Source organism: Haliaeetus leucocephalus, unplaced genomic scaffold (assembly GCF_000737465.1).
Source record: "Haliaeetus leucocephalus isolate CR32 unplaced genomic scaffold, Haliaeetus_leucocephalus-4.0 Scaffold339, whole genome shotgun sequence".
Classification (NCBI taxonomy): Eukaryota; Metazoa; Chordata; class Aves; order Accipitriformes; family Accipitridae; genus Haliaeetus; species Haliaeetus leucocephalus.
This window is the reverse complement of record NW_010972775.1, coordinates 15,240,221-15,268,208: the sequence shown is the minus strand read 5'-3', so window position 1 is coordinate 15,268,208 and position 27,988 is coordinate 15,240,221. Positions and strand designations below refer to the sequence as shown.

At 48.5% G+C, this 27,988-nt stretch overlaps 1 protein-coding gene across 1 annotated transcript; it reads left to right on the top strand.

Annotated features, from left to right (window-relative positions):
- Positions 1-82: 82 nt before the first annotated feature.
- On the top strand, positions 83-27,605 carry ACAN (aggrecan). Its single transcript, XM_010571971.1, has 17 exons — positions 83-152; positions 704-1,075; positions 2,363-2,537; positions 3,098-3,225; positions 3,825-4,115; positions 5,872-6,384; positions 6,894-7,068; positions 7,488-7,615; positions 7,738-8,031; positions 8,194-8,388; positions 9,074-12,061; positions 21,047-21,160; positions 23,898-24,056; positions 24,555-24,637; positions 24,970-25,114; positions 25,703-25,885; positions 27,395-27,605. The coding sequence occupies exons 1-17, from the start codon at positions 83-85 to the stop codon at positions 27,481-27,483; spliced, it is 6,102 nt and encodes a 2,033-aa protein (XP_010570273.1). The 3' UTR covers positions 27,484-27,605.
- The last annotated feature ends 383 nt before the right edge of the window (positions 27,606-27,988 follow it).

Genomic DNA, 27,988 nt, shown 5'->3' with positions numbered 1-27,988 from the left:
CAGCAGCCGCAGCACTTGGCTCTCTATGAACATACAGCTGTCATAAATCCTTTTTCCCTGTGTTGTTTCTTGCAGGTAAATTATGACCACTTTACTATTAGTGTTTGTGTGTTTGCGAGTCATCACCGCAGCCATCTCTGTGGAGCTCTCAGGTACGTGCCCCGGGGTGTGGGAAAGTGAGACTGAGTGATGTGCTGCACTCTGGTCCCATCCCCAAGCGTGGGCAGCTGCCAGAAATAAGTGTACCCAAGGTCTGCTCTGTGTACACACAGGGCTCCTCTATTTGGATGGCTGCTATGCCATAGCCTCTCACTGTTCTTGTGCTTGGGGAGCCAGAGAGATAGCTCCAGGCAAAGGCAGATTTATGGGGAAACTAAGGGAAGTTCAGCATTCCCTTTTTTAAAGGCTGTCAGGTGTGATCTTGTAGTATGGGCAGCAGCTACACTGCAGTAGAGCCCTTCATTCCCTTCATTCCCACCTCCAGCACTGGTCCAAATCACAAAAGCAACCATGGCTCAAGGGTCATGGTTGCAACTTCCCTTTCTGCAAGTTATTTTCAGCAGACTAGACCAAAAAAGATATGTCTGAATATGTGGGTAGAGGTTTGCAAAGCAGATATAGGCATTGGAGCATGTGGAAGCACTGGGTATTTTGGATTAAATGCATTATTGATGTAACCATTGCTTTGTTTGGGAACTGGCAGACAGTAGTGATGGCCTGGAAGTGAAGATACCTGAGCAGTCTCCCCTGCGTGTTGTGCTGGGAAGCTCCCTGAACATCCCCTGTTACTTCAACATCCCAGAGGAACAGGACACCAGTGCTCTGCTGACCCCACGGATCAAATGGAGCAAACTCTCAAACGGGACCGAAGTTGTCTTGCTAGTGGCCACTGGTGGGAAAATCCGGCTCAACACCGCATACAGGGAGGCGATCTCTTTGCCCAATTACCCCGCCATCCCCACCGATGCCACCTTGGAAATCAAGGCGCTGAGATCCAACCACACTGGGATTTATCGCTGTGAAGTGATGTACGGGATTGAGGACAGACAAGACACAATAGAGGTCCTAGTGAAAGGTAAGGTCCTGCCTTTGCTCTTTCCTCTCAAGATCTTGCTGCCTGGCCTGGGCAGGAGGGAGGAAGAAATATATGGGCAGAGGAGCTACTGCTCTCCCCACAGACAGAAACCTTTTCAGTAAGGTCACAGATAAGGCAATGGGTAAGTGAGCAGAAGCCGAGCCACGCATTTATTTTAGCAGGCTAGGACCAGACTAAACAAACCAGTAAAATGACTCATGGCAGATTATATGGCAATAAAATTACTCTTCTGGCAGAAGGTGAGTTACAGAGACAGCAAGACGACATCCTTGGCAGGAGGTGGCACTGGATACACTGGGCTATTGCTCAGAGGGGTGAAGCTGGAACAGGGCCGTTGTAAGACCTTTTATTTCTTCCAAACATTTTAGGAGATGGGATGCCCTCAGCTGGAGAATTGGTCTGTTGTGGAAAAACTTTCCCCATCATCTTGCAAAGCCCATCCTAGTAATAGGTAGATAAAATAATGAAAGTTTCCTACAATCCTTATCTGTATCGTGGCTTTTGTTTTCAGTGTAGGACAGGGAGACAGCTTCCTCTACAACAGTTAACTGCTGCTCACATGCACTGGAGTACAATTCTGACAGTAGAGGCTGGGAGCCCCCTTATTGCCTCCTGGTGAATTTTCCACCTGACTTAAAGCCTGCTTGTTCCAGACCAGAGTGTACCGATAGCCATTCTTTATAAAGATCCCTGTTCATCAAAAAAATATGACTTAGATATGTTTGCAGTAGATCTGGAGATTATAATTGTTTCCTGGGTGTTTGTACAGTGATTGACACTCTGCACCCTTGGTCCTGAGCAGGACCTTGGGAGGCAGCAGCTTTCAAACCTGCACAACAGCACAGTCCCTGCTTTGCCCCACTGGCTGATTTCTGAACCATGCATTTAAAACACTGCACAGAGCTGTATCAGGAAAGTATTGAGTCCTTCTGATGGTGATATAGCTCTGTGTTCTGGGCGATGGATTTCCTCCCACTGTTCACACTGCTATTCAGGTACCAGCTTTTAATGCACTGTGACTTTGTTACAGCACCATGGGAGGGCAGTCACTGTCTGAGGTCACCAATGTGCTCCACAAGGTCCTGTGAAAGGACCCCATCAAGTCATCCTTGGCTTGAGATGCTCAAATACAGTCAATCAGCATAAATAACTCATTGTTTCTAGTTGACATGTAGTATCTGTTCTTTGAATCCATAACTTCTTTGGAAGAAAAGGGGCTGGTTGTTCTCTAGCAGGCGTGTGAGTGATGGCCGTTGTGTTTTCCAGGCATCGTATTCCACTACAGAGCAATCTCCACAAGGTACACCTTGAACTTCGAGAAAGCAAAGCAGGCCTGTATCCAGAACAGTGCTGTCATTGCTACTCCTGAGCAGCTGCAAGCTGCCTACGAGGATGGGTACGAGCAGTGTGATGCTGGCTGGCTGGCTGATCAGACTGTCAGGTAATGAATGGTGGAGGGGAAAGGAAAGCCACAGCAGGGTCATTAGGGAAGGCCTTCTGTAATGAAGCCACTGACTGAAAACAGTTGTGAAATAGTTGCTAAATAGCAGCTGTTGTAATTGCTGGTGTGCAGAGGGAGGTGGTGGATTGCCAGCCGTTCTCTGCCAGGGAGGGAATCTATAGTTGGAAAGCAGAGTGACCACTGTCCTCCTCAGCTGGTGGTGACAGCTGAGTGGACAATGGCTTAATCCTGATCCTTCATCCTCCCTGAACAAAACAGATGCTATGCCAAGATGCACAAGTGTGGCTCAACTGTACCGAGCTGTGCATCCCCCACTGGGGAGGCACCTTGGCCTGATGCCTTTGGCCAGTGTTCCCAGGGACCTGCTGTGATCAGGACCACCAGAGGGAGAGCAGGACAGCAGATCATCCTTCTGCTTCCCCATAACCCAGGAAAAGCCATAAATCATCACAATACGCAGTGCTCCGCAGCTCCCTCCCAGCCTTGCTGTGGCTGCTGGGGTCCTGCCCCCCACTCCTTACACACCCTCTCTCCCCCAGGTATCCCATCCACTGGCCTCGGGAGCGCTGCTACGGCGACAAGGATGAGTTTCCAGGGGTGAGGACCTACGGTGTCCGCGAGCCAGATGAAACCTATGATGTTTACTGCTATGCAGAGCAAATGCAAGGTGATTTGGGGCTTTATTGTTACTAGACGCAGAAGCAGCTAAAGCTTTGATCATGCCTAGACTGGACAACAGTAAATACAGAGGCAAAAGGCCTAGAGGCAAGACAGGTTAAAGGTGGAAAAGTACATACCCAGCAAGGCCAGATGTTCTCTACAGTGTCTTTGTTAGACCTTGGACAATTTTAATGTCAAATGACTAATGCAGTACAGAGGGTGGAGTCCGTCTAACCTCCACCAGAGTCCACGCCATCCTGTTTGTCTTTGGTCATCCATTTGTGACATCCAGAAGTGTCCATCACCCATGCTTATAACAGGGATCCATTGAAATATTCAGCACATCAGAACTGAAATTGTCCTTAATCTTCCTCTTGCCCTGTGGCTCCAGCTGGTTTGGTATGTTTTGCTCCAGTTTGTATTTGGTCTGTAAGACTCACTTTCTTCTGGTCTTCATAGACAGTCACCAGCATGGGGTTGCGGTTCAGCTGTAATACACAGGACTTTTCATCTTATCCAGACTCTCAGGAGTGGGAAGCTGAAAGAAAGGGAATTGGGATTAAATTCTACAGCTTAATCCTGTGCTAATGGATGGTGTGATTGCAGGTAAAGTCTTTTATGCCACCGCCCCTGAGAAGTTCACCTTCCAAGAAGCTTTCGACAAATGCCGCAGTTTGGGAGCCCGTTTGGCCACCACGGGAGAGCTGTACTTGGCCTGGAAGGATGGCATGGACATGTGCAGTGCAGGCTGGCTGGCCGATCGCAGCGTCCGCTACCCCATTTCCAGAGCACGGCCCAACTGCGGAGGAAACCTGGTGGGCGTGCGGACGGTGTACCTGTACGTTAACCAAACGGGGTACCCTCACCCCGACTCTCGCTATGATGCCATCTGCTATGGTGAGTGCATCGGGGCTGTGGGACTAAGCAATGTGTCTCTACACATCAGCAAGCAGGAGCTCCCTGGCCAAAGCTAACCTCTCCCTTCTTTAATTATTTTTTTTTTAAAAAGTAGGGGGGAAAGCAGGTTTGGCAAAGGACTTAGTCCCCCATTCATGTTCAGGTAGGAAGTGGATCCAGAAAGTGCATGGATGCCTGGCCTGTATGGGAGGACTCTGAGGAGGTGGGCGTAACACAACCCTCTTCTCTCCAGTCCTCCCACACCTTCCAGCTTTGGTAGCTCTCCTGGAGACATGGAGCAGGTGCTTCATGTACAAGATCTTGAATGCTGGAGGTGGAAGAGAAGGAAAAAGAGAACAGATCTGACCCTGTAGATGTGTATAGTGCTGTGATGTGGTACAGACATATGCCTGAGTTTCCACACTGGGATAAATCAGAGAGTGCTGCAGTCTCTGGCAATCAGAAATGGGGCAAAATTGCACCTCGTAAGTCGAGAGCATCCCAGCTACTCCCCCTTTCTTCTAACTGCAGACTTCTCCCTGCAGCAAAAAGGGGGTGAAGTATGGTCTATTCAAGGCAACCAGAGGCCAATATTCAAATAGGATTGCCATCTTTAAAAAAAAATAACAACAATATTTTAAAATACATTTTGAAACCCCTTTGATACAGACCTATTGTGCCCAGATGCATGCATGACCAGTGTGTCAGGAGGCCCTGTAAAACCTACCAGACCCCTTCAAGTTATCCAGCTATGTGGCCAAGCTAAAGACTGGTCCATCAAGCCACAGCCTTCTGGTTATCTCAGAATATGCATCTGAAACTGCTGAGTACAGCCAGCCCTCGGCTGAGCATCTCTAATTCTCTGAATGCCTTGAGGTTTGAGACGTACTGGCTAAAATGAACTAGCAGGAAAATGGAATTGGAAATAAATAGAGCAAGGAAAGCAGTATTAGGGGAAAAGCCTGACCATGTCTCATTATCTCTCCCTTCCCAGCCAAGACCTGCCTTGCTCCATATCCAAGATGTCCCTCCTTCACCTGCCCAGTTCTGTTTTATGCTGCTCTTTAAACCGCCGTCCTTGCTGTAGGCTGACCTGCTCAGTGGCATGTTAAGCACATTCTCCTACACCTAAGGGATGTGACTTGAGCAGAAAAGTGATTTGGGAGGGGAACGGTAGGAGTAATTTGAATCTATTTGGTACAGCAAGTGGCCCTGGCTGTCCTGGTGATGGAGTTAGCGTGCTTATATGTGATGAGCTCTTAAGTCGTCGCCTGGGCAGAGCAGGAGGAGATCGTGATCCTGGTGAGACTTCATGCATTGAGTGAGAGGATCCAGTTGCCTTTCTCCCACGGCTCAGACCTGCTGTTGAGCTTATCGAAGCTCCCTTAGTTCCCTCCGGCCACCTTAAATTCCTTGCAGCAGGCACTAGAGGTCAGTGCAGACTTGGATATGGGCAAAGTGTTCCCGGGAAGGAGAGCTGGGAGGAGAGCAAGGAAAGTCCTCTCCGATTTATCAGCTGTGGAGCATGCGGTGGCTCATTGCCTCTAACTCATGAGCATGCCCTCCATGCTGAGGTGTTATACAGAGCCATACTGGGGGAAGGACAACCACTTCTTTTACCAGACCGTCATGATTTCCCTGATCCTCTCAGAGCCAGCAAACACCCAGATGCTTCTTGGAGGCAGCACCAGCACAGTACACCTTGCTAGACTGACCACGTCCTCCTCTCTGATGGCTGCTTTGTCTCCTCATGTAGGGGACGACGCTGAGACTCTTGTCCCAGGGCAGTTCATCGACGAGACGGGAAGCGAGCTGGGCAGCGCTTTCACTGTCCAGACCGTCACCCAGACCGAAGTGGAGCTATCTCTGCTACACAACGTCACGGAGGAGGAGGCCCGTGGCAGCATCGCCACCCTGGAGCCCATTGAGATCACACCCACCACCACCGAGCTGTACGAGGGCTTCACTGTCCTGCCGGATCTCTTTGCCACCAGTGTCACAGTAGAGACAACTGCCCCAGAGGAGGAGAACGTGACCAGGGGGGATGTCACAGGGGTGTGGGCTGTACCTGAAGAGATCACCACCATAGCCTTAGGCACTGCCATCACCACTGAAATGGCAGAGGTGAGCTCGGTGGAAGAGGTCGTGGGGGTGACTACCACACCAGGACTAGAGCCTGCCTCGGTGTTCACAGTGGAAGATCAGCTCGTGCGAGTGACAGCAGCCCCCGGTGTCGGTCTCCTCCCTGAGCAGCCCATCTCCCCCACGGGTAAGTCACCAGGAGTCCAAGAAACACGGAGAACAGTTTCTCCTAGAGTTAACAATTCAGCTGAAAACAGCCTAAGCTTCTGCCTTCACAGAGGGCATCCAGGTCCCTGGACGTGTGCAGGCCTGTTTGGGATAAGGGACAGGCTGAGTGTCTCCACTATGGTAGGACAGGAGGGGTGAGGAGGAGGCTGTGGGCCACCCCATCATGTGTGGAAAAGGGCTCAGCTGGTTGGTGCTTGGGGCTGCATCAGTCATACTGTGCACTCACATGTGCATCTGGCTCCAGGGAAGGGGAAAGTCAAGGTAGGAAGATCCTAGAGGAGAGCTAAAGAGATCCCCAGAACATCGCCCTCCATGGCAGCGAAGCTCAATGCATGAGGCATCTCCATCAAAGTGGGTTTGACAGGCACTGGTCCTTGTATTGTTGTTGGGAAGACCCTTTCTGGTCATGCATCTCAGTGGAGGGGGGTCCTGTTATCTACTGTTGCACCACGACTTGTCTTCCCCCAGGTGTGGTGTTTCACTACCGTGCCGCCACCAGCAGATACGCCTTCTCCTTCGTCCAAGCCCAGCAGGCCTGCCTGGAGAACAATGCAGTTATCGCCACTCCTGAACAGCTCCAAGCCGCCTATGAGGCTGGCTTTGACCAGTGCGATGCTGGCTGGCTGCGGGACCAGACAGTCAGGTAAAACTATATTGGCTTTGGGAAGACACCTTTCAAAATGACTATTCAGCCATGAAACTGAGGCTTTACTCTGGTCTGTCCTGCTGCTCTGCTCATCAGCATCTAAAGCTTTCCTGACCTAAGGTTCTCTCCAGGCCATGATATCTGGTGGCCAATAGACCTGTTCTCAACCTGTCCTACCCATTTCCTGACCTGTGTATACTTCCTGCAGCGGTGAGCTTCCCTGACATGTAGTAGAAATGGAGGAAAGTCTGTATTTATTGCCTCAAGCTGTAAGTGGACTTGTTTCCATGTCACGGTGGGGGCTCTGAGCACCTCTAATGGTGAAGTGTTTGTGTCCAGCTCCCAAGTACACTGAGGTTCTTCAGTCCAGGGTACATAAGGCTGACCCTGGGTTACCTCCTCTCTTCTTTCGGTAGGTATCCCATTGTGAATCCCCGAAGTAACTGCGTAGGAGACAAAGAGAGCTCTCCGGGTGTGCGTTCTTACGGCATGCGCCCAGCCTCAGAGACCTACGATGTGTACTGCTACATTGACAGGCTCAAGGGTACATTCTCCCCCTTCCCCCAGTGCATGGCTGTGGAGCAAAAATGTGCTTCGCACCTCCACATTTGCATGGGAGGGGGTGGGATGCAGGGACTCATGCCTGCTTTCTCTCCCATCCCTCAGGCGAGGTGTTCTTCGCAACCCAGCCAGAGCAGTTCACCTTCCCAGAAGCTCAGCAGTACTGCGAGAGCCAAAACGCCACGCTGGCCTCTGTTGGCCAACTCCACGCCGCCTGGAAGCAGGGCCTGGACAGATGCTACGCAGGCTGGTTAGCCGACGGCAGCCTCCGCTACCCCATCGTGACCCCCCGTCCCGCCTGCGGGGGGGACGCGCCTGGCGTGAGAACCGTCTATCAGCACTACAACCAGACGGGCTTTCCCGACCCGCTGTCCCGGCACCACGCCTTCTGCTTCAGAGGTACCCTCCAACCCCTTACAGGGCATGTAGTCTTGTCTCCTCGGGGAAGGGGATTTCATGAGGGAGGTTGGGCACATCGGTGTGCTGGTTTGGGTGAAGAACTTCACCGGCATCTTGGACTGTGAATTTTTGGAAACTCCCTCCAATACCTTTTTGTTCCAGCTCTGCCACCTGTGGAGGAGGAGGGGGTCACCTCATTCTTTGAAGAAGATGTGCTGGCAACCCAAGTGATCCCTGGAGTGGAGGGGGTACCCTCCGGGGAGGAGGTGACCGTGGAGACAGAGTTTGCTACGCAACCTGAGAATCAGACAGCGTGGGGGACAGAGGTCTTCCCAACCGACATGTCACTGCTCTCAGGTGGGTCAGAGCTGCCCCATCTGCTGGGTCACACTTGGCTGGTGTTGTAGGATTGGGACACTCCCAAAATAGATGGGCTGTGTCCTTGCTGATGGGGACTCCCTCTAAATCTAGGTGATTATCACCATATTAGCAAAGCCTGAGGCTGCACACACAGGAGGAGCTACACGTGTGTATTTTTGAACTTTTGTCCAAGACTGAACTAAATGACCGGCAGACCAGCACGCACAGCATTGCCGGAGCACCTTACAAAATATTGTGTATCTGAGATGGGGAAGGCAGGCTAAAAACAGATCTCAGGCCATGCCTTCTAGAGAGGGCAGAGCTGCAGTGTGGTCAGAGCAGCACTAAACTTTTTCTCTTCCACATGTCACCTCCGAGGAAGCAGTAGCTTGGTTTTGGCACCTGGGAATTGGTGTCACTGTTGCCGTCCTGCTGTGTCAGAAGATTATATATTCTGTCAGTTTCCCAGAGATATTTAATTTATAGTAGTTTAAGATATAATGTTTATTAACAAATTTGAAGGGACCAAATTATTTCTGTAAGCACACAGGACTTTGTGCCTTTATCCCAAAGGTATCAGTTTGGAGGTAAAATCAATCAGGAAATTGTTAATAGCTTCTTTAAAACAATTTAGTAAATAATTTTCCTATCTCCCTCTCTTTGTTCATTCTTTCTTTTCCAGTGAGTCCATCTGCTTTTCCCCCAGCTACTGTAATACCAGAGGAAACAAGTACCGATGCTTCCATCAGCGAAGTGTCAGGGGAGGTGACTGAATCTGGAGAACATCAAGTCAGTGGTGAATCTTCAGCATCTGGGTGGGTACCTGGAGTCCTGGATACAAGTGAAGAACCGACTTCTGGAGTTTTTGAACTTAGTGGAGAACACTCAGGGATCGGAGAAAGTGGATTACCATCAGTAGACCTGCATACCAGTGGCTTTCTACCTGGAGAAAGTGGGCTACCCTCAGGGGACCTGAGTGGCCTGCCTTCTGGCACTGTTGACATCAGTGGCTTACCTTCTGCAGAGGTAGATATATCAGTGTCTACTTCGAGGATACCAGAAATTAGCGGGATGCCATCTGGAGTGGAAAGCAGTGGGCTGCCTTCTGGATTCAGCGGAGAAATCTCTGGCACTGAGCTAGTCAGCAGCGTATCATCTGGAGACGAAAGTGGATTCGCCTCTGGTTTTCCTACTGTCTCTCTTGTGGATACCACATTGGTGGAAGTTGTAACAACTGCGCCAGAACGGCAAGAGGAGGGAAAAGGATCCATTGGAGCCAGCGGTGAGGGAGATCTGTCAGGGTTCCCATCCACTGACTGGGTCACCTGTGGCGGAGCCCAAGGTTTACCTTCAGGATCTGAGCTCAGCGGGGAGCCCTCCGGAGGGTCTGAGCTCAGTGGGGAGCCTTCTGGGGTGCCCGAGCTGAGCGGGGAGCCTTCTGGGGTGCCCGAGCTGAGCGGGGAGCATTCTGGGGTGCCTGAGCTCAGGGGGGAGCCCTCCAGAGGGCCTGAGCTCAGCGGGTTGCCCTCAGGACTGGATGTCAGTGGAGAACCATCTGGAACACATGAGGTCAGTGGCCTGATGGACCTAAGTGGCCTAACTTCTGGTGTCGATGGAAGCGGTGAGGCTTCGGGCATTACCTTTGTAGATGCCAGTTTGGAGGAAGTGACAACCCCCTCAATTACACGAGCAGAAGCAAAAGAGATTTTGGAAGTCAGTGGAATGCCTTCAGGAGGTGAAGATGCATCAGGCACGGCTTCTGGGACTTTAGACAGCAGTGGTGAGCCTTCTGGGTATGTAGACTTTGGTGGGAGTGTTTCTGGAGTGCTCGAGATGAGTGGACATCCAAGTGGAGTGATTGACAGCAGTGGAGAAGTCTCTGGAGTTGATGTCACCAGTGGCCTACTGTCTGGAGAGGAAAGTGGACTCACCTCTGGTTTTCCCACCGTCTCTCTTGTGGATACCACTTTGGTGGAAGTTGTAACACAGATGTCAGTTGCACAGGAGGTGGGAGAAGGGCCATCTGGGATGATAGAAATCAGTGGATTTCCTTCTGGAGACAGAGGACTATCTGGAGAAGGGTCTGGAGCCATGCAGACTAGTGGGTTTCCTTCAGGGACAGGAGACTTCAGTGGAGAGCCATCCGGGATCCCATACGTCAGTGGAGACATTTCTGGAGCCACAGACCTAAGTGGACAATCTTCAGCAGTGACTGCTATTAGTGGGGAGGCCTCAGGGCTTCCAGAAGTCACTTTAGTCACTTCTGATTTAGTGGAAGTTGTGACAAGACCAACAGTATCACAGGAACTGGGTGGGGAAACAGCTGTCACATTTCCCTATAGTTTTGGGCCAAGTGGTGAGGCCTCTGCATCTGGTGAACTAAGTGGGGAAATATCTGCATTGCCAGAAAGTGGTATAGAAACATCAAGAGCTTATGAAATCAGTGGTGAAACATCTGCATTTCCTGAAACTAGTATAGAAACATCCACGATTCAAGAAATCAGTGGGGAAACATCTGCATTTCCTGAAACGAGTGTAGAAACATCCACAATTCAAGAAATCAGTGGGGAAACATCTGCATTTCCTGAAACTAGTGTAGAAACATCCACAATTCATGAAATCAGTGGAGAGACATCTGCATTTCCTGAATTTAGCATAGAAACATCAACGATTCAAGAAATCAGTGGGGAAGCATCTGCATTTCCTGAAATTGTCATAGAAACATCCACAAGTCAAGAAGCCAGGGGAGAAACATCTGGATATCCTGAAATTAGCATAGAAACATCCACAGTCCATGAAACCAGTGGAGAAACATCTGCCTTTCCTGAAATTAGCATAGAAACATCCACAGTCCATGAAACCAGTGGGGAAACATCTGCCTTTCCTGAAATTAGCATAGAAACTTCGACGGTCCACGAAATCAGTGGGGAAACATCAGCATTTCCTGAAATTAGAATAGAAACATCCACAAGTCAAGAAGCCCGAGGTGAAACATCTCCCTTTCCTGAAATTAGCATAGAAACATCAACAAGTCAAGAAGCCAGGGGTGAAACATCTGCCTATCCCGAAATTAGCATAGAAGCATCCACAGTTCAGGAAGTAAGTGGGGAAACCTCTGCGTTTCCTGAAATTAGAATAGAAACATCCACAAGTCAAGAAGCCCGGGGTGAAACTTTTGCATTTCCTGCAACTAAAATAGAAACATCCACAGTCCACGAAACTAGTGGGGAAACATCTGCATTTCCTGAAATCAGCACAGAAACATCCACAGTCCACGAAACCAGTGGAGAAGCATCTGCATTGCCTGCTGCTAACATCGAAACAGCTGCCACATCTTTGGCCAATGGTGAGCCTTCTGGTGCTCCCAAGGAGAAGGAAATTCTTGATGCAATATCTGGAGCTGTGACACACTCGATTGCAGGCATTTCAGGAGAAATGTCTGTCCCAGATGTTGTAATTAGTACCAGTACTCCAGATGTTGAACCAACACAGGGACCCAGAAACCCTGAAGAGGGTCAGCTCGAAATAGAGCCCTCCCCTCCCGCAGTGTCAGGACAAGAGGTGGAGACAGCTGTTGTTCTGGACAATCCCCATCTGCTGGCCACCACTACTGCTGCCCTGCCTCAAGTCTCACAAGAAGCAATAGATGCGTTAGGACCCACTACAGAAGGTACTGTGTCTTCTTATATGGAAGGGAACACGCAATGGAAGGGAAGGAAGGGAGGGGGCATAGCTGTCACTTTTTTGCTTCTTCTACAGCAGAGAACATTAAGAGAAGCAGACTTCAGCAGAACATTATTGTGGTGGGAAGCCATAAATGTGGGGGTTTTCACAGGTCGTGTTCAATAGCTTCTGTCTTAACAAAAGATAGTCTGTGTTTGGGCAGGTAATGCAGTTATCTAGCCACAATAACTGCATCCCCAGAAACCTCCAGGACTTCCCTCCTGCCTGCCCATGGCAACTACATGTCCCTGGGGAGAGCAGCAGAGGGAGCAGTTCAAGGGAAGCACCAGGAGATGCATATCTGGCCTTATCCCACTGCACCATAGCAGTAGGTATCAGTCGCTCCTCTGAATCGCTGTTGCTGGTGGACGCAGCTGCACCCCAGCCATGATGAGCAGCCCAGTGGAGCTGGCACCTGCCAGGAACATGATGGAGGCATCGTCTGCTTGTGCCCCCCAGGGTACCCAGGCCATCACTGGGACATAGGCGAGGTCTCACCTCAGTGCTGCCGGAGGTGGGAGCTCGAAAAAGAGTATTCTGTGAATGGTCATTGAGAGCCGCTGTGACCAGGTCCCTGAGTGTGATATAGCTGGGAAAAGCACCAGGGCATTCATGCCCCCTCTGAAATTGCTCTAAGCCATTGGTATAATCTAGAGAAAACAACAATTTTTTTTTTTCTCATGTGGAAACAAGAGCAAAGATGGCTCCACCCACCAGAGGCTTCCACCCCGGCTGGGGGATGCAGCTAAAAAGTTGGGTAAGACAGGCTGCAAGTCTCTGTCCTGTTTTGTTTCTCTTTCCATGATGTGTTGACTTGCTACCTGTATCCCCGAGTGTTTCATAGCGCTTGCTCCAGAGTGGGAAGCTGGCAATCAGCAGCTTTGTAGTGCTGAGGGGGAAGAGGCAAAGCAAGCCAGATGGGGACAAAAATCTCTGCTCTGAGCATTATCTGCGCTGAGTGCAATGTTTGCATCAGGCAAACTGCTCCGATCCCTTTGGCACAGGGCACGGCTGCCCTCTGGTCTGTGTCTTACATTGCTCTCTGCAGCTAGAATGGGCTAAATGTGTGAGACGGTGCTCAGAGCATCACTACCTTTCTTCAGCTCTGCTGATAAATGCCCTTCCTTCCACCCTGCCCCTTTTTGGTGTCGTAGCACTCTGTCTTTGGTAGCATCCTTTGCTGCCAAATATAAACAGACAAAATATTTAAATCTGAGTAACCATTTATGGTGAACACACTCTGCTAGCTTTCTGACGAGCTTCCCCCGAGCAGTGTTCACGTGCTGTGGAGGCATTAGGATACTGCAATGAGAAGAAAACGAGATGGGATGTTGTTGTGCTTGCTGGTGGCTGCTTCTTGGCCAAGGGAGGAGCCCAGTCCCGATAACACAGGATGTCCTGCAACATCCCTGGCCACGGCTTGGTTTCATTTTGCTGCAATCAGGAGCAGGGTCCTGGGGACAGACCCTGTTTGAAAACCATCAATGCTTGCGCTGTTGTATGAAGGTCCTACATATGCCCAGTTCTCAATGGGCCACACGTTCATGTAGGATATGTTGCTTAAGTATGGTACAAAATGTATGTGCAGAGAGATTTGCTCAGTTCCTTCCAGCAAAAGCAATATTAATTCCACCTCCTTCCCACATTACCTCCTGAACTTTTTGGTTAATTTACACCATTCAGCATAGGTAGCTCTGGACTCAGTAAGGGTCTGTAAGTGCAGGGCTTTGTGAAGCTCAGCCTGGTTTCTAACATCATTTCCATCCCCAAAGTGTTTCAAATGAGTCACTGCATTTCCCTCTGCGTCACTTCTCTCCCTCTGAGAAAACAGGTAATCACAAACCTTTGTTCAGCCCTGCTCATAACACATTTGAGGTCCTGTCTGTCTCTGCTGAGCAGCTGCACAGTGGATGCTGCAAGAGTGGGTGAGGGCAAGTCAGTGGGGTCATTCCCACAGCACTGGTCCAGCCTGGCATGACGTCGGGGGTAGGGTGCATGGGGCACCTGGCAGGGTGCTGCAGGAGTTACGCACCCAAAAGCCCTCCTCGCGCACCTAATGGCCTCTGCTTGTGGGCCATGCCCGCTGCCACGTCCAAGCCTGGAGACAAAAACAACCCAGCAAAGGCAGGGTTGGGAGGAAGGAAGGAAACTAGCCAGTGAGGCTCAGAACAAAAAAAAAAAATTTAAAAAAAAAAAAAATTGGCTCCAAAGGATGGTTTTATTTCACTGCTTTTTCTTTTTATAAATTACCCACAAGGCGATTGCCAGATTCTTCAGAGCGTTTGTTAGCCAACATTCTTGTGAAGTATTTTGAAAGAAAACCATGTGTTCAGCCGCTCATGTGTGAAGAAGCTTGAAAAATGCTCTGAAATTAGAACATGTTGTGTATTTCCAAGTCACAGAGATGACGATGTAGCAGCTGGGGTTTCTTAACAGGTGACAAGGAGAGCTAAGCAACCACTACATGAAGTTTAATTGTAGACTCCTCATAAACTAGAGATGGGCTTGAGTGCACATGTGTGGCTGGTGCTCCCACCAGGGAAGATATTCTAAGGTAAAACTTCTCTTTTTATTGGTAAGCTTCTTTACTACAGTGTCCCTATAGGGTCAAATACAGTCCTGGTCAGAGTCTGAAGGAAGATCATCCAGGTGGCAAGAAAGTGTATTGACCATGAACTTGCAACACCCCTGCAACAAGGTGAACTTCTTCTAGAGAATTAGAGCAAAGAAATGACAAAAGAAGTGGGGAAAAGGAAAAATAATCACAGATTCCCTTTTTGGGGTCATTACTCTTTACAGTGCTCTGGGGATTGTGAACATGGAAAGTCTACAAGGAAGAGCCATAGGCTGGAACCCAAAATGCTACTTCCCATGTTGTTGCTGCCTTTTTACCTGAAGCTTCCCAGTCTTGAAATTTAGCTCTTGCAAAAAAGATCAGTTCTAACATCTGTGCCTTGTGCTGTACTCAGAGTTTGTAGGATGTAAGGGATGCCCATTAAGTGCATTTAATTTTGACTAACATTAAAGCACGGGTGAAGATAGCTCAGCTTACAGAAGGAGCTTAGAGTGAGGAGCAGGGAGGCATCCGGCTGTTGCCCTCTTGTCCTGTTGTTGAAGGGTTAGATCCAGCAGTCTTTTTAGTGGGATGATCTAAGAAGAATGATATTTTTCTGCTCTACTGTAGTCTCTACTTCTCTCTAAAAGCCAGAGCCAGAAGCATAAGATGACCGAAGATTAACGCTTGGAATGCCAGTATTTTTTAGTATTTAACCAAATTGAAGGCTATGCATGCACGTCTTTAGTCAGCAGTTTGATTTCTCCACGAGGACAGGAACCCCACAAGCTTGAAGTATTGTCCATAGGCTTGGCTTCTTCATCCAGAGTTTTGCCAATTCAGCGGGTCTTTTTGCTTCTGGTAACATTTGAAGACAAATAATTATTAGCTGAAAAAGGCATGCTGGCGCTTCAGTGAAAGGCTGTGGTTTGGAGCACTCTGACCAGTCAATGACTTAAAAACTTCACTCAGATTGGGGGAAAAAAAGAGAAATGTGCTGAAATGGCAGCTATTTATGTTAAGTTTTGCTTGTCTCTGGTGAAACGAGTTCATGAAGTCTGCTGCCTATGGCCCTGACACAGCTGAAGGTTAGAATCCAAATGAGGAAAGGTCTCGATGGGCTCTCCTCATTCTTCATGCCCTGGAATTCCAAAGAATAGAATTTTGTTAGTCCACAGAAGATCAACCGAGAAGAAAAAAGTCTAGAAAACATTCACCTGATGCATAATGTTTCATCTAATGTGGAATGAAGAGTATGTTCGCAAGGAGCAGATGGAGGTACCAGTCCTGGCTGAGAGACAAGCAAAAGCACCGGCCATTTGTGGCTGACCAGATGATTTGATGTCTCCTGGACATACTGTCTATTTTGCATCAGAAGTTTAGTAGCTTAATTAAAACCTTTCTCCGAAGAGGCAACCTACAGTCCTGGATTAGCGTTATATACATGTCAGTTTACTTCTACACATAATATTTTGGAGGCAGAGATGTCCAAATTTCCTGAGGTCTCCTTCTGTGTTGGAGTGTTGGAAAAATTGAAGGTCCCAGCAGATCAACAGGTTCTCCTGGAAACTTGCTGTTCTCTAGATGAATATAGCTTTTTAAGACTGTAGCAATATCTGCCCCTTCTGCTGCATGGAGGCTTTGGTTTGGTTTAATTATTGTAGTTAATTATTTTAATGACTTAATTGCTCTTCGTAAGTCACTAGCTGGCTATGTGATGTTCAATGCTAGCGTTTTACTTAAAATGTGAAAGAACTATTTTCCCTCACTCCTCCTATTCTTTTCTTGTGGGAGTCACCCTACAATTGCTCCAATGTTTTTCTTCGCTGTTTGAGCTATCAGATCAGCAGTTCAAACTTCCCAGAAGTCTCTGAAAAGCAAATTTAATTTGTATCTGGATTATTTTTTTTCCTCAGTCTCTAGAAGATAATTATCTAGCTGGTCTCCGAGTCCCTGTTTGCATAATCGCACTTGTAAGGAGACCTATAAAGAAAGGGTGAGGGGCACAACAGGGACTGTTGGACATCCTGAAAATGCCTTGCCTTTCTGTCTTACATTTTCCTCTCTGCAGAACAAAACCAGGAGTTTAAATCCTAGGGTATATTTCTAAACCGGTTACTCATAGCTTCAGGGAAACTATACAGTTTGTTCAGGGCTTGGGTGATAGCATCCCCTCTGTTCACAAGCTGCTTCTCCTTAGTAGATGTTTTAAGCACAAAGCTGACCTTGTTTAATGGGTGTTCTTGCTCATCTTCCTTACAGGCTGCCATTGAGAGAAATGTACAGACTGTATTGTTTTAAAAAGTGTTAGCACTGTTTCTAGTATTGTCTTCTTAGCTTCGGATGAAGGCTTTTAAAAGCATTTCCTTCTCACCACTGACACTGCATGTTCACTTTTGTATGCCATTTGCCTTCTGAGCAAAACCAGGACCAATCTATTTCTCTTTCATTTCTAAAGGATTTCTCTTTCCAGTTTCCATGATCTAGTACAGCAAATTGTTTTCAAAGGCATTGGGAGAATACTTATGTTGTGTTTAGTTGCACCAAAAGAAAATAGTTCTGACTAAATATAGTATGTGTCTGGCAATGTAAAAGAAATCTTAGGAAGAAACTGGTGAAACAAATTCAAAGTTTGCATTGTAGCTATGTAACTCCCCTTACTTTCTCCAGCCAACAGTTTACATCTTCCAGATGCAAGATCCTGTTTACATTGGATATTTTGTTTTAATTGTTTTAATTTTTAAAAAAAATCTAGAAGTTAGACCTTGGGTCCTATTAGTAGCAGAAAATAGAAACTGTTGTGACAATAGATTTGAATAATCTTTTGCAACTTCTGGGTGATATTAACCGCAGTACAAATCGTCTTCTGAAGAGCTGCTAATTTTGCATTATCCTCAAGAAGTGAGTTAATAATATGTTCTATATGGGCTTCCTATTCTTGGCAGCCCAAGGCATTTTCTCCCCTGTCTTTGTTTTAGAGCTGAAGCTCCTGAAAGCAAGGGCTGCTTCTGTTCTGCACCCCAAGCCCCATCACTTGTCCTTTGTTAGCGTTGGGTAATAATAGCAGTAGTCTTGTCTTCTTGTCGGTTGATAAGCACTTGAGCTGCATCTCAAAGCGGAGCTGACTTTTTGAATGACTACTCACCCAAGCAAATAAATAGCTCACGTCTGTGTAAGATCCTTGAGTGTCATGGTATGTGGCAGCTGGTGCTGTGGAAATGGGGGCTCGCGCCAAGCTGGGCAGAGCTGGACACCTAGCACACCGCAGGCTTTTCAGCTGGCTGAAGAGGTGTACAGTGATTTACTGACCTCATCTAGCTCTAAACTTTGTGGAAATGGACACATTTATGGTATATAAAAGGTTATGAAGAAAATAGCCAAGCGTTGCGTGATAGATGGGATTATTTTTTTTTACTGGCGTTCTCACCTCCCATAAATCCTACAGCTTAGATGCGATATCCTAGAAGCACCCACAAACCAACTTGTCAGGGTTTCCAGAGACAACATCACTGCCAATTTTACCATTTAGAACTTACTTTTCTAAAAGACCCTCAAGACCCAGATTTTCTGGGAGGACCACAATCAGCAACGCTTCCTCCAAACCAGCAGATATATTTGAGTTTCCTGATATCAGCATGGTGAGGTGATTCTACATCCAGATGGAGACAGGGTCACAGCTCCAACAGCACAACAGGCTGAAGGGGGAGTTTGGTATTTATGATCATCATGGGTTTAAAACATCTTCTCTCTAGCCATCTGCAGCACGCTCCTGGGAAGAAAACCTGTCTGTGTCACTTATATTTGTTGTCTGTTTTTCCAATACTACCTACAAGTACACACCCTTTCTCTATGTGTCATATATAAAAATATATATGTATATGTATGGAGAGATATATAACATATATATTATAGCCAGAGATTTGTTTTTACAGCATATATAATATGTGCAATCATATTATATACAATATCTGTAAAAGGAAATTCTGTTCCAGTGTTATTTCCCAGCTGGAAATTTGTGGCAATGACTTTGCATGTGTGTGCCTGCTCCCTCCTCCTCCAAGACCAGCAATGGCAACTCACAGCAGGTCTCCTGCATCTCAGAAGAGATCTTGGATGTACCAAGTTTTAGTCCACGTGGCCAAAGACAGCTGAAGACTAATTTTTCCCTGCTAAACATTCTGCTTTAGCTCTCGTACGTGCTTTGTTCCCACTTCTGCAGCGTGCTTTCCACTTCATGGAGCCTAAAGGACAAAGGAGAGCCTTTCCTTACTTGTTCAGCTGGAGCCCACTGGAATCAACATGAACTTCTGCTGCCACTGCTGTTGGGAAGCCCAGGAGGCGTCTAGAGTTGTAATGATCCCTCAGGATACCTCATTTTTCTTCATGCTCTCTATCTTCTAGGAACTCCAAGTGTAACTAAAAAGCAATAGTCAGTCAAGTTCAGCTCCTCTCTTCTACTAGGCCTGTGACCCCCATTTTGTTCTGGAAAGTCTCGAAGTATTTATTAGTGACATGAAAACAGGAATTCTTTTCATGTTGCAGTGAACAAAGAAATCAAGAAGGCATTACTGAGTATTTAGAAGGGCAATCCAGAGGAAAAAATTCCTTCTCTCAGGGAAGAACTGCAAAACTGGAGTAAGAAGTTCATCAGCCATTTGAGGAATAATTGCATTCCTCGCAGTGATACAGCCTGGAATGATGACAATCTTCATGCTCCAAAGCATGAACGGATTTACCATCCAAGGTCAGAAAGAATTTTCTCCATCACTTAGGCACGCTACAGAACATGTCAACTTTTAGTTGACATATCAGACATTGACCATTGAGTGACTAGACAGCCACATGGGGTATAACGTGCATCTGCTCTCATATGTCTGGAGACACTGAGCAGCTGGGCCACAGTTCTGCAGGGAGACAATATCCGACTGAATATACACCAGTCAGAAGATGAACACGGACCTCAGGGAGTTGCTGCTCTGCTCTGGTATTTCCATAGCCAGCATGTTTACCATGTTTGAATGTTTCCTCACTAACCCCTCTCATCCACAAGAAGAGCATGGAGTGTTAGTCAGCACTTTTAAAGCCTTACATTTCTTCTGAGTGTGAAAGAGAGAAACGCTGTCTCGCATGAGGATCTAACCAGCCAACATTTAACCTAACCTGCGTGGATGTGCTCCCACTTTCTTCCTTAGTCTTCTTCCTTGTTTCCGAGTTGAACGTCTCTGAAATCTTTCCATTCTGAATGACTCTTCCTCTGATTCCAAAGCTCAATAAGTAGGATTAAGGCTCAGTCTGGAGGGATGCTGGGAGAAGAGCTTTTACTTCCAATACAAGCTAGATTCTACAATATAGAGATACAAACTGGCTACCTGTGGCCTTCTTCAGAGCATCTATGCTTTCTTCCTGCTGCACCAGGTTGGCAGGGGATGGAAGTACTATGAAACGGTGGCATTTACTACCTAGGCTTATGCTAATTAGTAAGTTGAGAAACATAGGAGAGTTGAGGGCCAAACTCTTCCCATACCAACTTCTCTTTTCACCTCCAGAAAAGCACAAGGATCTTAAGAGCTGTTCTATTTAGATGGGAAACTAAGATTATTTTCCTCCACCAAGACGGAACCCACAGCTGGAAAAGATGTACCAGCTTCTTCCAGTCCCATTGCAAGCAAGATAGTGCATAGTGGGGACAGGTCTGGAGAAAATGGCACTGCACTGCAGTATTCTTCACCAAGAAAGAGGCCCACATAGCTAGGCCTAAGATCCTCAAAGGGAAAAAATTGGGGGCCTCTGAACCACCTTTTAACCTACTTTTTTTCTTCTCTGCACTTTCTTCATCTTCACTGAGAAGAAATTTCTTGCCCCAGAACTTCATCTAAATTATGGTTCAGAAGAAACTAGTCATGAGTGCTGGCAACCGGGAAGGCCAGTTAGGAGATAGAGGTCTATTTCAGGATGTTTCCATCTTTTATGAAAATTCCACATTCTTCCCTGTAGACCCATAGCCAGTGGAGACACAGACACAAGTTTGCATGTTTGATGCATCAGGCAGAGACAGCAGACAAGGAAGTTACCACAGCTGTCAAAGACACTGAGTTCTGTGTATTGGATGCATCTTGCTGAGCTTGTACTGATATCTTCAGAGTGGTGTTCAACCATCAAGTGACAGAAAACCAATGTCTTCCTTGTAGGGTGGGTTGGGTCTCTTGCCTTCATTCTTCCAGCAGCAGCAGTGGCAGTATGTTTTAAAATAAGACCCTAGGAACTCCCAAGTTCTCCCCAGACAACTGATATTCCCTCCTAAACACTCAAGGAAACAAGTTCTCCTGTTGGTGGAGTTGTCTGCCCAGAGCCCTAATGGAAGCCCTTGATTTCTTGCAGACACCGATGAGTGCCACTCAAGCCCCTGTCTGAATGGAGCTACCTGCGTTGATGGCATCGACTCTTTCAAATGCTTATGCCTTCCCAGCTACGGAGGGGACCTGTGTGAGATCGGTACGGCCTACCTGGCTTCAGCTAATCTTACTAACTGCCTCACTACTTTGTTCCCACTCTACCCCCAAAAAAAAGTTGATCCCAAGTGCTCTCATCAGTCCTGCCCTCATCTCAGTAAGCTAACCTCTAACAGCAGCTTGAAATACACTAGGGAAAAGCTTTGAGACTTTTGCTTATATATTTTGATTAGTTTGTCTGTCACAGCACCACGTCCTCTAAGATTCCTAAGCAGGAGCTTCTGGTGTCTTCTTCAACTTTCTCATTTTTAAGTTTCTCTAGTGAAGTTCCATACAGATCATTAACAATGTTGATTACAGAAGTCGCTGTCTCTTTGGGTCAAGGGTCTTTCTGTTCATCTGTAACAGTAGGGAAATATCTGAATACATCTTCACCCCAGGCAAACTTTCTCTGCTAGACTAGAATTTCATGGAAGGATGCTTCAACTGAGCCATGAAAAATGACTGTGTTTCCTTCTGTGAAGATGCAGCTGAGAGAAGCCTCGTTCACTCCAGGAATTTCCACCGATTTGACATAGCATGATATTTTTGTCATCTCTTCAACATGGTTTCCTGTGGCAAAATCAGCAGGGAATGTATATCTTTGAGAAAATGTGAAGTGATCTATTTTTCCATCAAAATTAGGTACTCTGACCTGCACTAATACTTATTTTTATTTCTACAAGGAAAGAAAAAAAGTTGTTTTTTTTTTCCTTAAAGCTGATGAAAGTCCAAACTTTTATCAGCTTAGCTGAGGGGAAGTTCTTCTGCCTTGCTCAAACAAGAGAAATAACGTTGCAGTGTCTCTTCACCTTGGCACGAGTAATGATAATATATATTGGGTTTTCTCCTCCCCTTTCTCTGCATCTCTCTTTCTGCTCCAATATGAACATATGGAGTAGACCATAAGAAGAATGCTCAAGGATCATTGGACCATCTGGGCAGGAATCGTGCTGTCTTAACATCACTTTCCTAACACAACCTAATCAGCTCCTGATTTACCCATCCATGCTACCTGTTGTTGGAGATCCCTGTAATCCAAGAAGAGACTTTCTACCATGCAGCTGCTTATGATCTTGTTTCGTCCAAGCCAGACTTAATTTCCTCTCTTCTCTGATTTATGGGCTCATGATGCCTGAGGGCTATAGGCTGGGAGATGCAAGAGGAAGCCAGTGCCCCAAATCCAGTGGGAAATGTAAATCTTCATTATTCCCATGAGGCAGAGCATCCATTCTGTCAGTCTCCAAGAACAGCAGGACACCGAAGGTGAGGTCTGCCATCTGTGCACACAGCCAGTCCTTCTTGTCACCACAACAGTGTCCCTACCAGGGAACAAGATTTTCATCATTCTTTCCCAAGATTATTGCTGTCATATTTCCCTGTAAGCAACGCTATGTAGAAAAGAGTGGCCTTTCTCCTAGGAAATGTCCTGCTGAGGTTCCGTGCTGTGTGCTGTCCCATCCCCCTGTGATGACAAGGGGTGCCATTCAAGCTGCTGGAAAAATGTCTTAAAAGACAGACTGTGTTCTCTGCTCACCTTCTGCAAGCTATCTGGCCTGCAAAGACCAAGAATCCTTAGAGCTTCAGCTACTTCCAGATAATCCATTTGATCTCTGAAGAAGGCAGAAAAAGCTTTTAATGCCTCAACTAACTACCAACCCTTCCAACATCTATGAAGAGTCTGCAATCTCCAGCTGGAAGAATGCCAGAACGGTGGATTAGGAGGAATTAGTGTGATTGAAGGAGACAAGTGCTTTGACCTACCAACTTTAACAAAGAAGAAAGAAACTGAGTACAGAAAACCTTACTGGAAAGGGAGAGAGGCATGAGGATTCATGAAAGCCCACCACTCCAAGAGCAGCAAGTGCCTGAGAAAGGATGGTAGATTGGGCATCTGAAAGGCTGAGATTAAACACATTTCATCTTCTGTTTCCTTTGGTCACATGGAGCAGATGTGTGGTGTTGCATTGCATGGGAGCTGCTGAAGGTCTTTTGTGGTGGTTTCTCCATTTGCCTCTGCTCTCCCCCATCTGTGTTTGTTTGGGTTTTTTTTTTAGTTAATGGGTTCAACTCTTCAGTGTTTCTCAGATGGTAGAAGATGTTCTGAAAAGTTAAGATATTTTTGTACTTCTCTAGCTGCTTCCAAGCTCTTTCCTTGAGATTTCATTTTCTCTCTCCACCATGGTAAGTTCTTGCCTCCGTCTCTTTTCTCCCATCTTGGTAGGCTTGCTTCTCCTCCAGAGCCCCAGAACCACACCAAGCGATGCAACCACTTGAACCTGGGCTCTCCTCCCCTCTTTCATTTTCAACATACATGTGTTGATTCTGGGCATCTGAATTCAGGTTCTGGAGTTTCTTTCCAAAGCAAGAAAACTCTGCGGGCCAGCACAAGTGGAAAGAGAGAGGTTCTTGCTTGGTCAGTTACTCAAAAACAAAGTCCAGGAACATGACACAGGGGTTGAATTGCTCAGGAATAAGTTTGTATCCCTCAAGTTTTCTACTCTGGTCACTCTACTGCAAACACGGGGTCTTCAACAGGGGCTCCCCTCTCTGCGTGTCTTGGATGCCTTCTGATAATTTTCCTTGGGATTTCCCACAGGCAACAGTGTCAGGGTTTGCTTTTTAGTGGAAGTGACCACGTGTTGCCCCATGCCATGACAGCATGAGCTGCTAAAAGGTGAGTTGGAAGACTTCCAGACCCATGCACCAACTCCTTTTCATCCCTCCTTTGTGTATTTCAGACCTGGAAAACTGTGAGGAAGGCTGGACCAAGTTCCAGGGCCACTGCTACAGGCACTTTGAAGAGAGGGAGACTTGGATGGATGCAGAGACCAGATGCCGACAACATCAAGCCCACCTGAGCAGTATCATCACCCCAGAGGAGCAAGAATTTGTGAACAGTGAGTGCTGAGGGCAGCCTGAGACCGGACAGGGGTCCATCCGTTGGACTCTGAGTCTATGGGCAGATTTATCCAAAATGATGTAAAAACTACAATTTCCCCCACTGCTGCTCAGATATTTCCTAACAAGGCCTCACCCTTGTGCAGGAGAGGAAGAACTGTCCAGCCATGAGACAGAAGAGGGCCCTTTCTCGGCTAGAACAGATCTTTGCTCTTACCATGTTGCTGACGTGCCTTGTTCACAAGATGTTCACTTGATCCAACCAGCACAGTAACCCATGCCAGCGTGGGTGGGTCCATGCTCATGGCGCACTGAGTGGGGAGGGAGATGCACAAGCATGATGCGGGGAAAAAAGGACATCAGGGGCTAGTGACTGGGAAGGAGCCAAATGACCCAGAGGCTCCAGGGCCAGAGACAGCTCAGATGGCAAAGAAACACTTCCAGCAAGGTGTAGGGGAACCATGACCCACTCTTCTCTCCCTCTCTGGCTCTTCCAGGCCACGCGCAGGACTACCAGTGGATCGGCCTCAGTGACAGAGCTGTGGAGAACGACTTCCGCTGGTCCGACGGGCACTCCCTGGTGAGCACCCCACCAGGTGCTGGCTTTTGGGGGGGAAGAGGTTCCCCTTGGGTAGGAAGAGCCCCATGAGTTACATGCTGAGTGCTTGGGTTGAGCACTGAGTGGAGGCAGCCCTAAACTTTGTAGGGCTCATGGTTTTTCCAAGCCTCTAGTAAAGCTGGTCAGCTAAGCTACTGGGTGCCATCACGACAGAAATAACCGCTGCAATAGCTGTGCTGGCAACCCATGGTCTCTGCTGGTGAGATGCATGGGCAAGGCAGCAACAAGGATGAAGGAGGGTGTAGGAGAGGGAAGGGCTCAGCCTGAGGTGAAAGGCTTTCCTCTCTTGGCAGCAATTTGAGAACTGGCGGCCCAACCAACCTGATAACTTCTTTGCGGCGGGTGAGGATTGCGTTGTAATGATCTGGCACGAGCAAGGCGAATGGAACGACGTTCCCTGCAACTATCACCTCCCTTTCACCTGCAAGAAAGGAACAGGTCAGCACCCTGCACTGTGCCAGCAAGTATGGGGGGCTCAGGCAGTGGCTGCAGGGCTGGAGTGGAGCCCCCAGTGCACATGAACATGGGTTTTCTCACTGCAAAGGGTCATCAAAGAGGTGGAAGGAATTAGCAATAGAAGTTGGCCAGGGCTCTAGGAGAAAGTTTCCCGAGACCTTGAAAACAAATAAGACAAGTCACCAAGGATGGGGTTTCATGTCCCCAGGCAGAGCCATACCCTGGCTGCAGCATCACTCCCACATACCAGCTCCGTGCCCTCCCACAGATGCCAGCGGCTGTTGTGATGCCTGGCTCTCACTGCCTCTCTGGGAAGCAGGAATGGGGCCCTGAGGCAGACTGCTGCTTAATTTCAAGACCCATCACAGAATTTCCATATCCCCCTGCCCCTAAATTTGTGGACAGAGGCAATCTCAAAGGGATTTAAGGTTTTATGCATGGGAGAAGAGGAGTGACAAGGCTGTGCGTGCCCAGCCTTTGCCGGGCAGGCAGGAGCTGCCCGAGTGTGAGCTGCCTGCTCAGCCAGGCAGGACTCCTCAAGCTCTCCATGTTTCTGCCCACCTCCTGCAGTGGCCTGCGGGGACCCCCCTGTTGTGGAGAATGCCAGGACCTTCGGTCGGAAGAAGGACCGCTACGAAATAAACTCCATGGTGCGGTACCAGTGCAACCAAGGCTACATCCAGCGCCACGTGCCCACGATTCGGTGCCAGCCCAACGGGCAGTGGGAGGAGCCACGGATATCCTGCATGAACCGTATGTCTCGTCCCCTTTACCTTCAGATTAGGGCTGATGAATCCCTGCAGCTGGGAGAAGGAGCTGGGAATGAGGGGGTCATCGTCTTAGGGTGCAGGTTAGCTCTGAGCCAGGCAGAAGGGGACATTGTGGTCTCCTTGGCTTGTTGAAAGCTCCCCTGTGATGGGGCCATGGGAGCTGGCATCTTCTGGGCAGGTGCGGACCATGGGGTCTGGCTGTGGGGGCAGCCCAGACAATTCCTGCCCTGGAGGCTCCTCCACGTATGGAGGGTAGGGGCAGCTCCAGAGCCAGGAAAGAGCAACAAGGAGCTTGCTAAGGGCCCAGGCTACTTAAAGAAAGGAAAGAAAAAGAAGTGGCTTCTAAAAGGGTGAATTTAGCACCACCCGCATCAGCAGAGAGAATAGGAGGGGGGAGCTGCGGTCCCCTCGAGCCCTTCCCCAGCATCCCACTGCCCTGGGAGCGGACAGGAGCCCTGTAGCAAAGCTAAACCAAGGGACCGGGCTGGGGTCCTGACCCTTCTCCTGTCAGGCCTCCAGCTGATGGCAGCCAGCCCTCTCCCACTGGCGTCCCACCCCACTCCCAGGCCTGCCTACACCCCTGTCCCATCCCTGCTCGCCTGCAGCTTCCCAATAATTTTGTCGGCCTTGGCCAAATCGCATCTGTCCAGTGGCCTCCTTTCCAGGTTCTGGTCCAGCTGGGCAATTCCAGCTAAAGCAACAGTCCCACAGCCAGGGAAAGTCGATCTGGGCTTAAGGGACACACCTCCGCCCCAGGGAGGAGATGGAAGGAGGAGGGATGGAGGAGGTGTCCAACGGCAACCATGTGGTGCAGACCAAGCTGCTGATTCCCTTGGCTCTGCCGCAGACCCGGAGAGTCGCAGGCTGCTGCCAGCATGGACCGCCAGCAACCAAGAGACCTGGGCTGTTCCCAGCCAGCTTTTGCTGCTTCCATCAAAACCCTCCTGCAATTATCACACTGGAGTGGTGCTAGCTTCGAGGGAGACTGGCAGCAAAGATCAGGCAGAAACCTTGTCCCTGCCAGCCAGGCTGGGCTGTTTCCCCTCCTGTGCCCTGAGCACATCCCACTGCTGATGGGCATTTCCCTCCCTGTCCCAGGGGACCAGGGAGGGACTGATAGGCAGCGGGCGAGATGGGGAAGCGGTCCCCATGCCCACCGCATTAGCAGAGCTGCCCTCCCAGCTGGGCACAGGGAAGGGATGGGACAAGCATCTGTGGAGAGGACGCTCCTGCCTGGGCTCCCAGTAGGCATTGGGGACCTTCACCCCTGGGTGGAGCAAACCTCAGCTGCAGGGGTGAGAGAAGGGCCAATTCTGCGCGGGCAGGCAGGCTGGTGCCGGGGCACACGCAGCCACCCGCCAGGCAGTGCTGCCTGCGGCTGCCCATGTTTTTCCAGGGAGCCAGGGGCCAGGGCAGCCAGCGCAGGACAAGCAGCATCTCTGTCCCAGCTCCTACTAACAAGGTGCCTTTTCTTCTCCTCCCTCTTCCATAGCCTCCAACTACCAGCGCAGGCTATACAAGAGGAGCCCCAGGAGCCGGTCAAGACCCAGCGGCAGAGCCGTGCACAGACCCACCCATTAGAGCGGGGCGAGAGAGACCGAGGGGGAAAGCGAGAAAGAGAGATTTATAACGGAACAGTTATATTAACAGAGTTGATTTCTTCTTCTTCTTGTTGCTTTTTTGTCATATAAGGAAAAAAAAACTATATTAAAGACAAACCCACCTTTGTGTATATATATAAAAAAAAAATTAATGTTTTTCCAAGCACCAAAGCAAAGCGAATTAGATCTCAGCATTTTTACTAACCGTCCGGTTCCAATTATCTTCGTGCCTTCGGGGACTGGGAGGGGGGGGTTGCAGAGGGCAGGGGGGTTAAGTTAAATAATAAAGATGATTATTTTTTCCTGATTTTATCCACGAACAATGTAATTATTTCTGTTATTTAATCTCCGGGGTGAACAGCACCTTTTGGGGTTTTGGGGGTTTTTTTCCAGTATCCTCCTACTGCTGCAGCACGTCAGGGCGGGTGGGGAGGGCCGGGGGGCTGTGGTGGAAGGAGGTGCAGGAGGAGGGAGGCGAGGGGATG

What these genes read in the sequence shown, in the direction of transcription:
- ACAN (XM_010571971.1), top strand. Translation starts at nt 83, where the DNA reads ATGACCACTTTACTATTAGTGTTTGTGTGTTTGCGAGTCATCACCGCA. An exon ending in CTATGCAGAGCAAATGCAAG is followed by an intron (nt 3,226 to 3,824) that starts GTGATTTGGGGC and finishes GTGTGATTGCAG; the next exon opens with GTAAAGTCTTTTATGCCACC. An exon ending in CCACGCCTTCTGCTTCAGAG is followed by an intron (nt 8,032 to 8,193) that starts GTACCCTCCAAC and finishes TTTTTGTTCCAG; the next exon opens with CTCTGCCACCTGTGGAGGAG.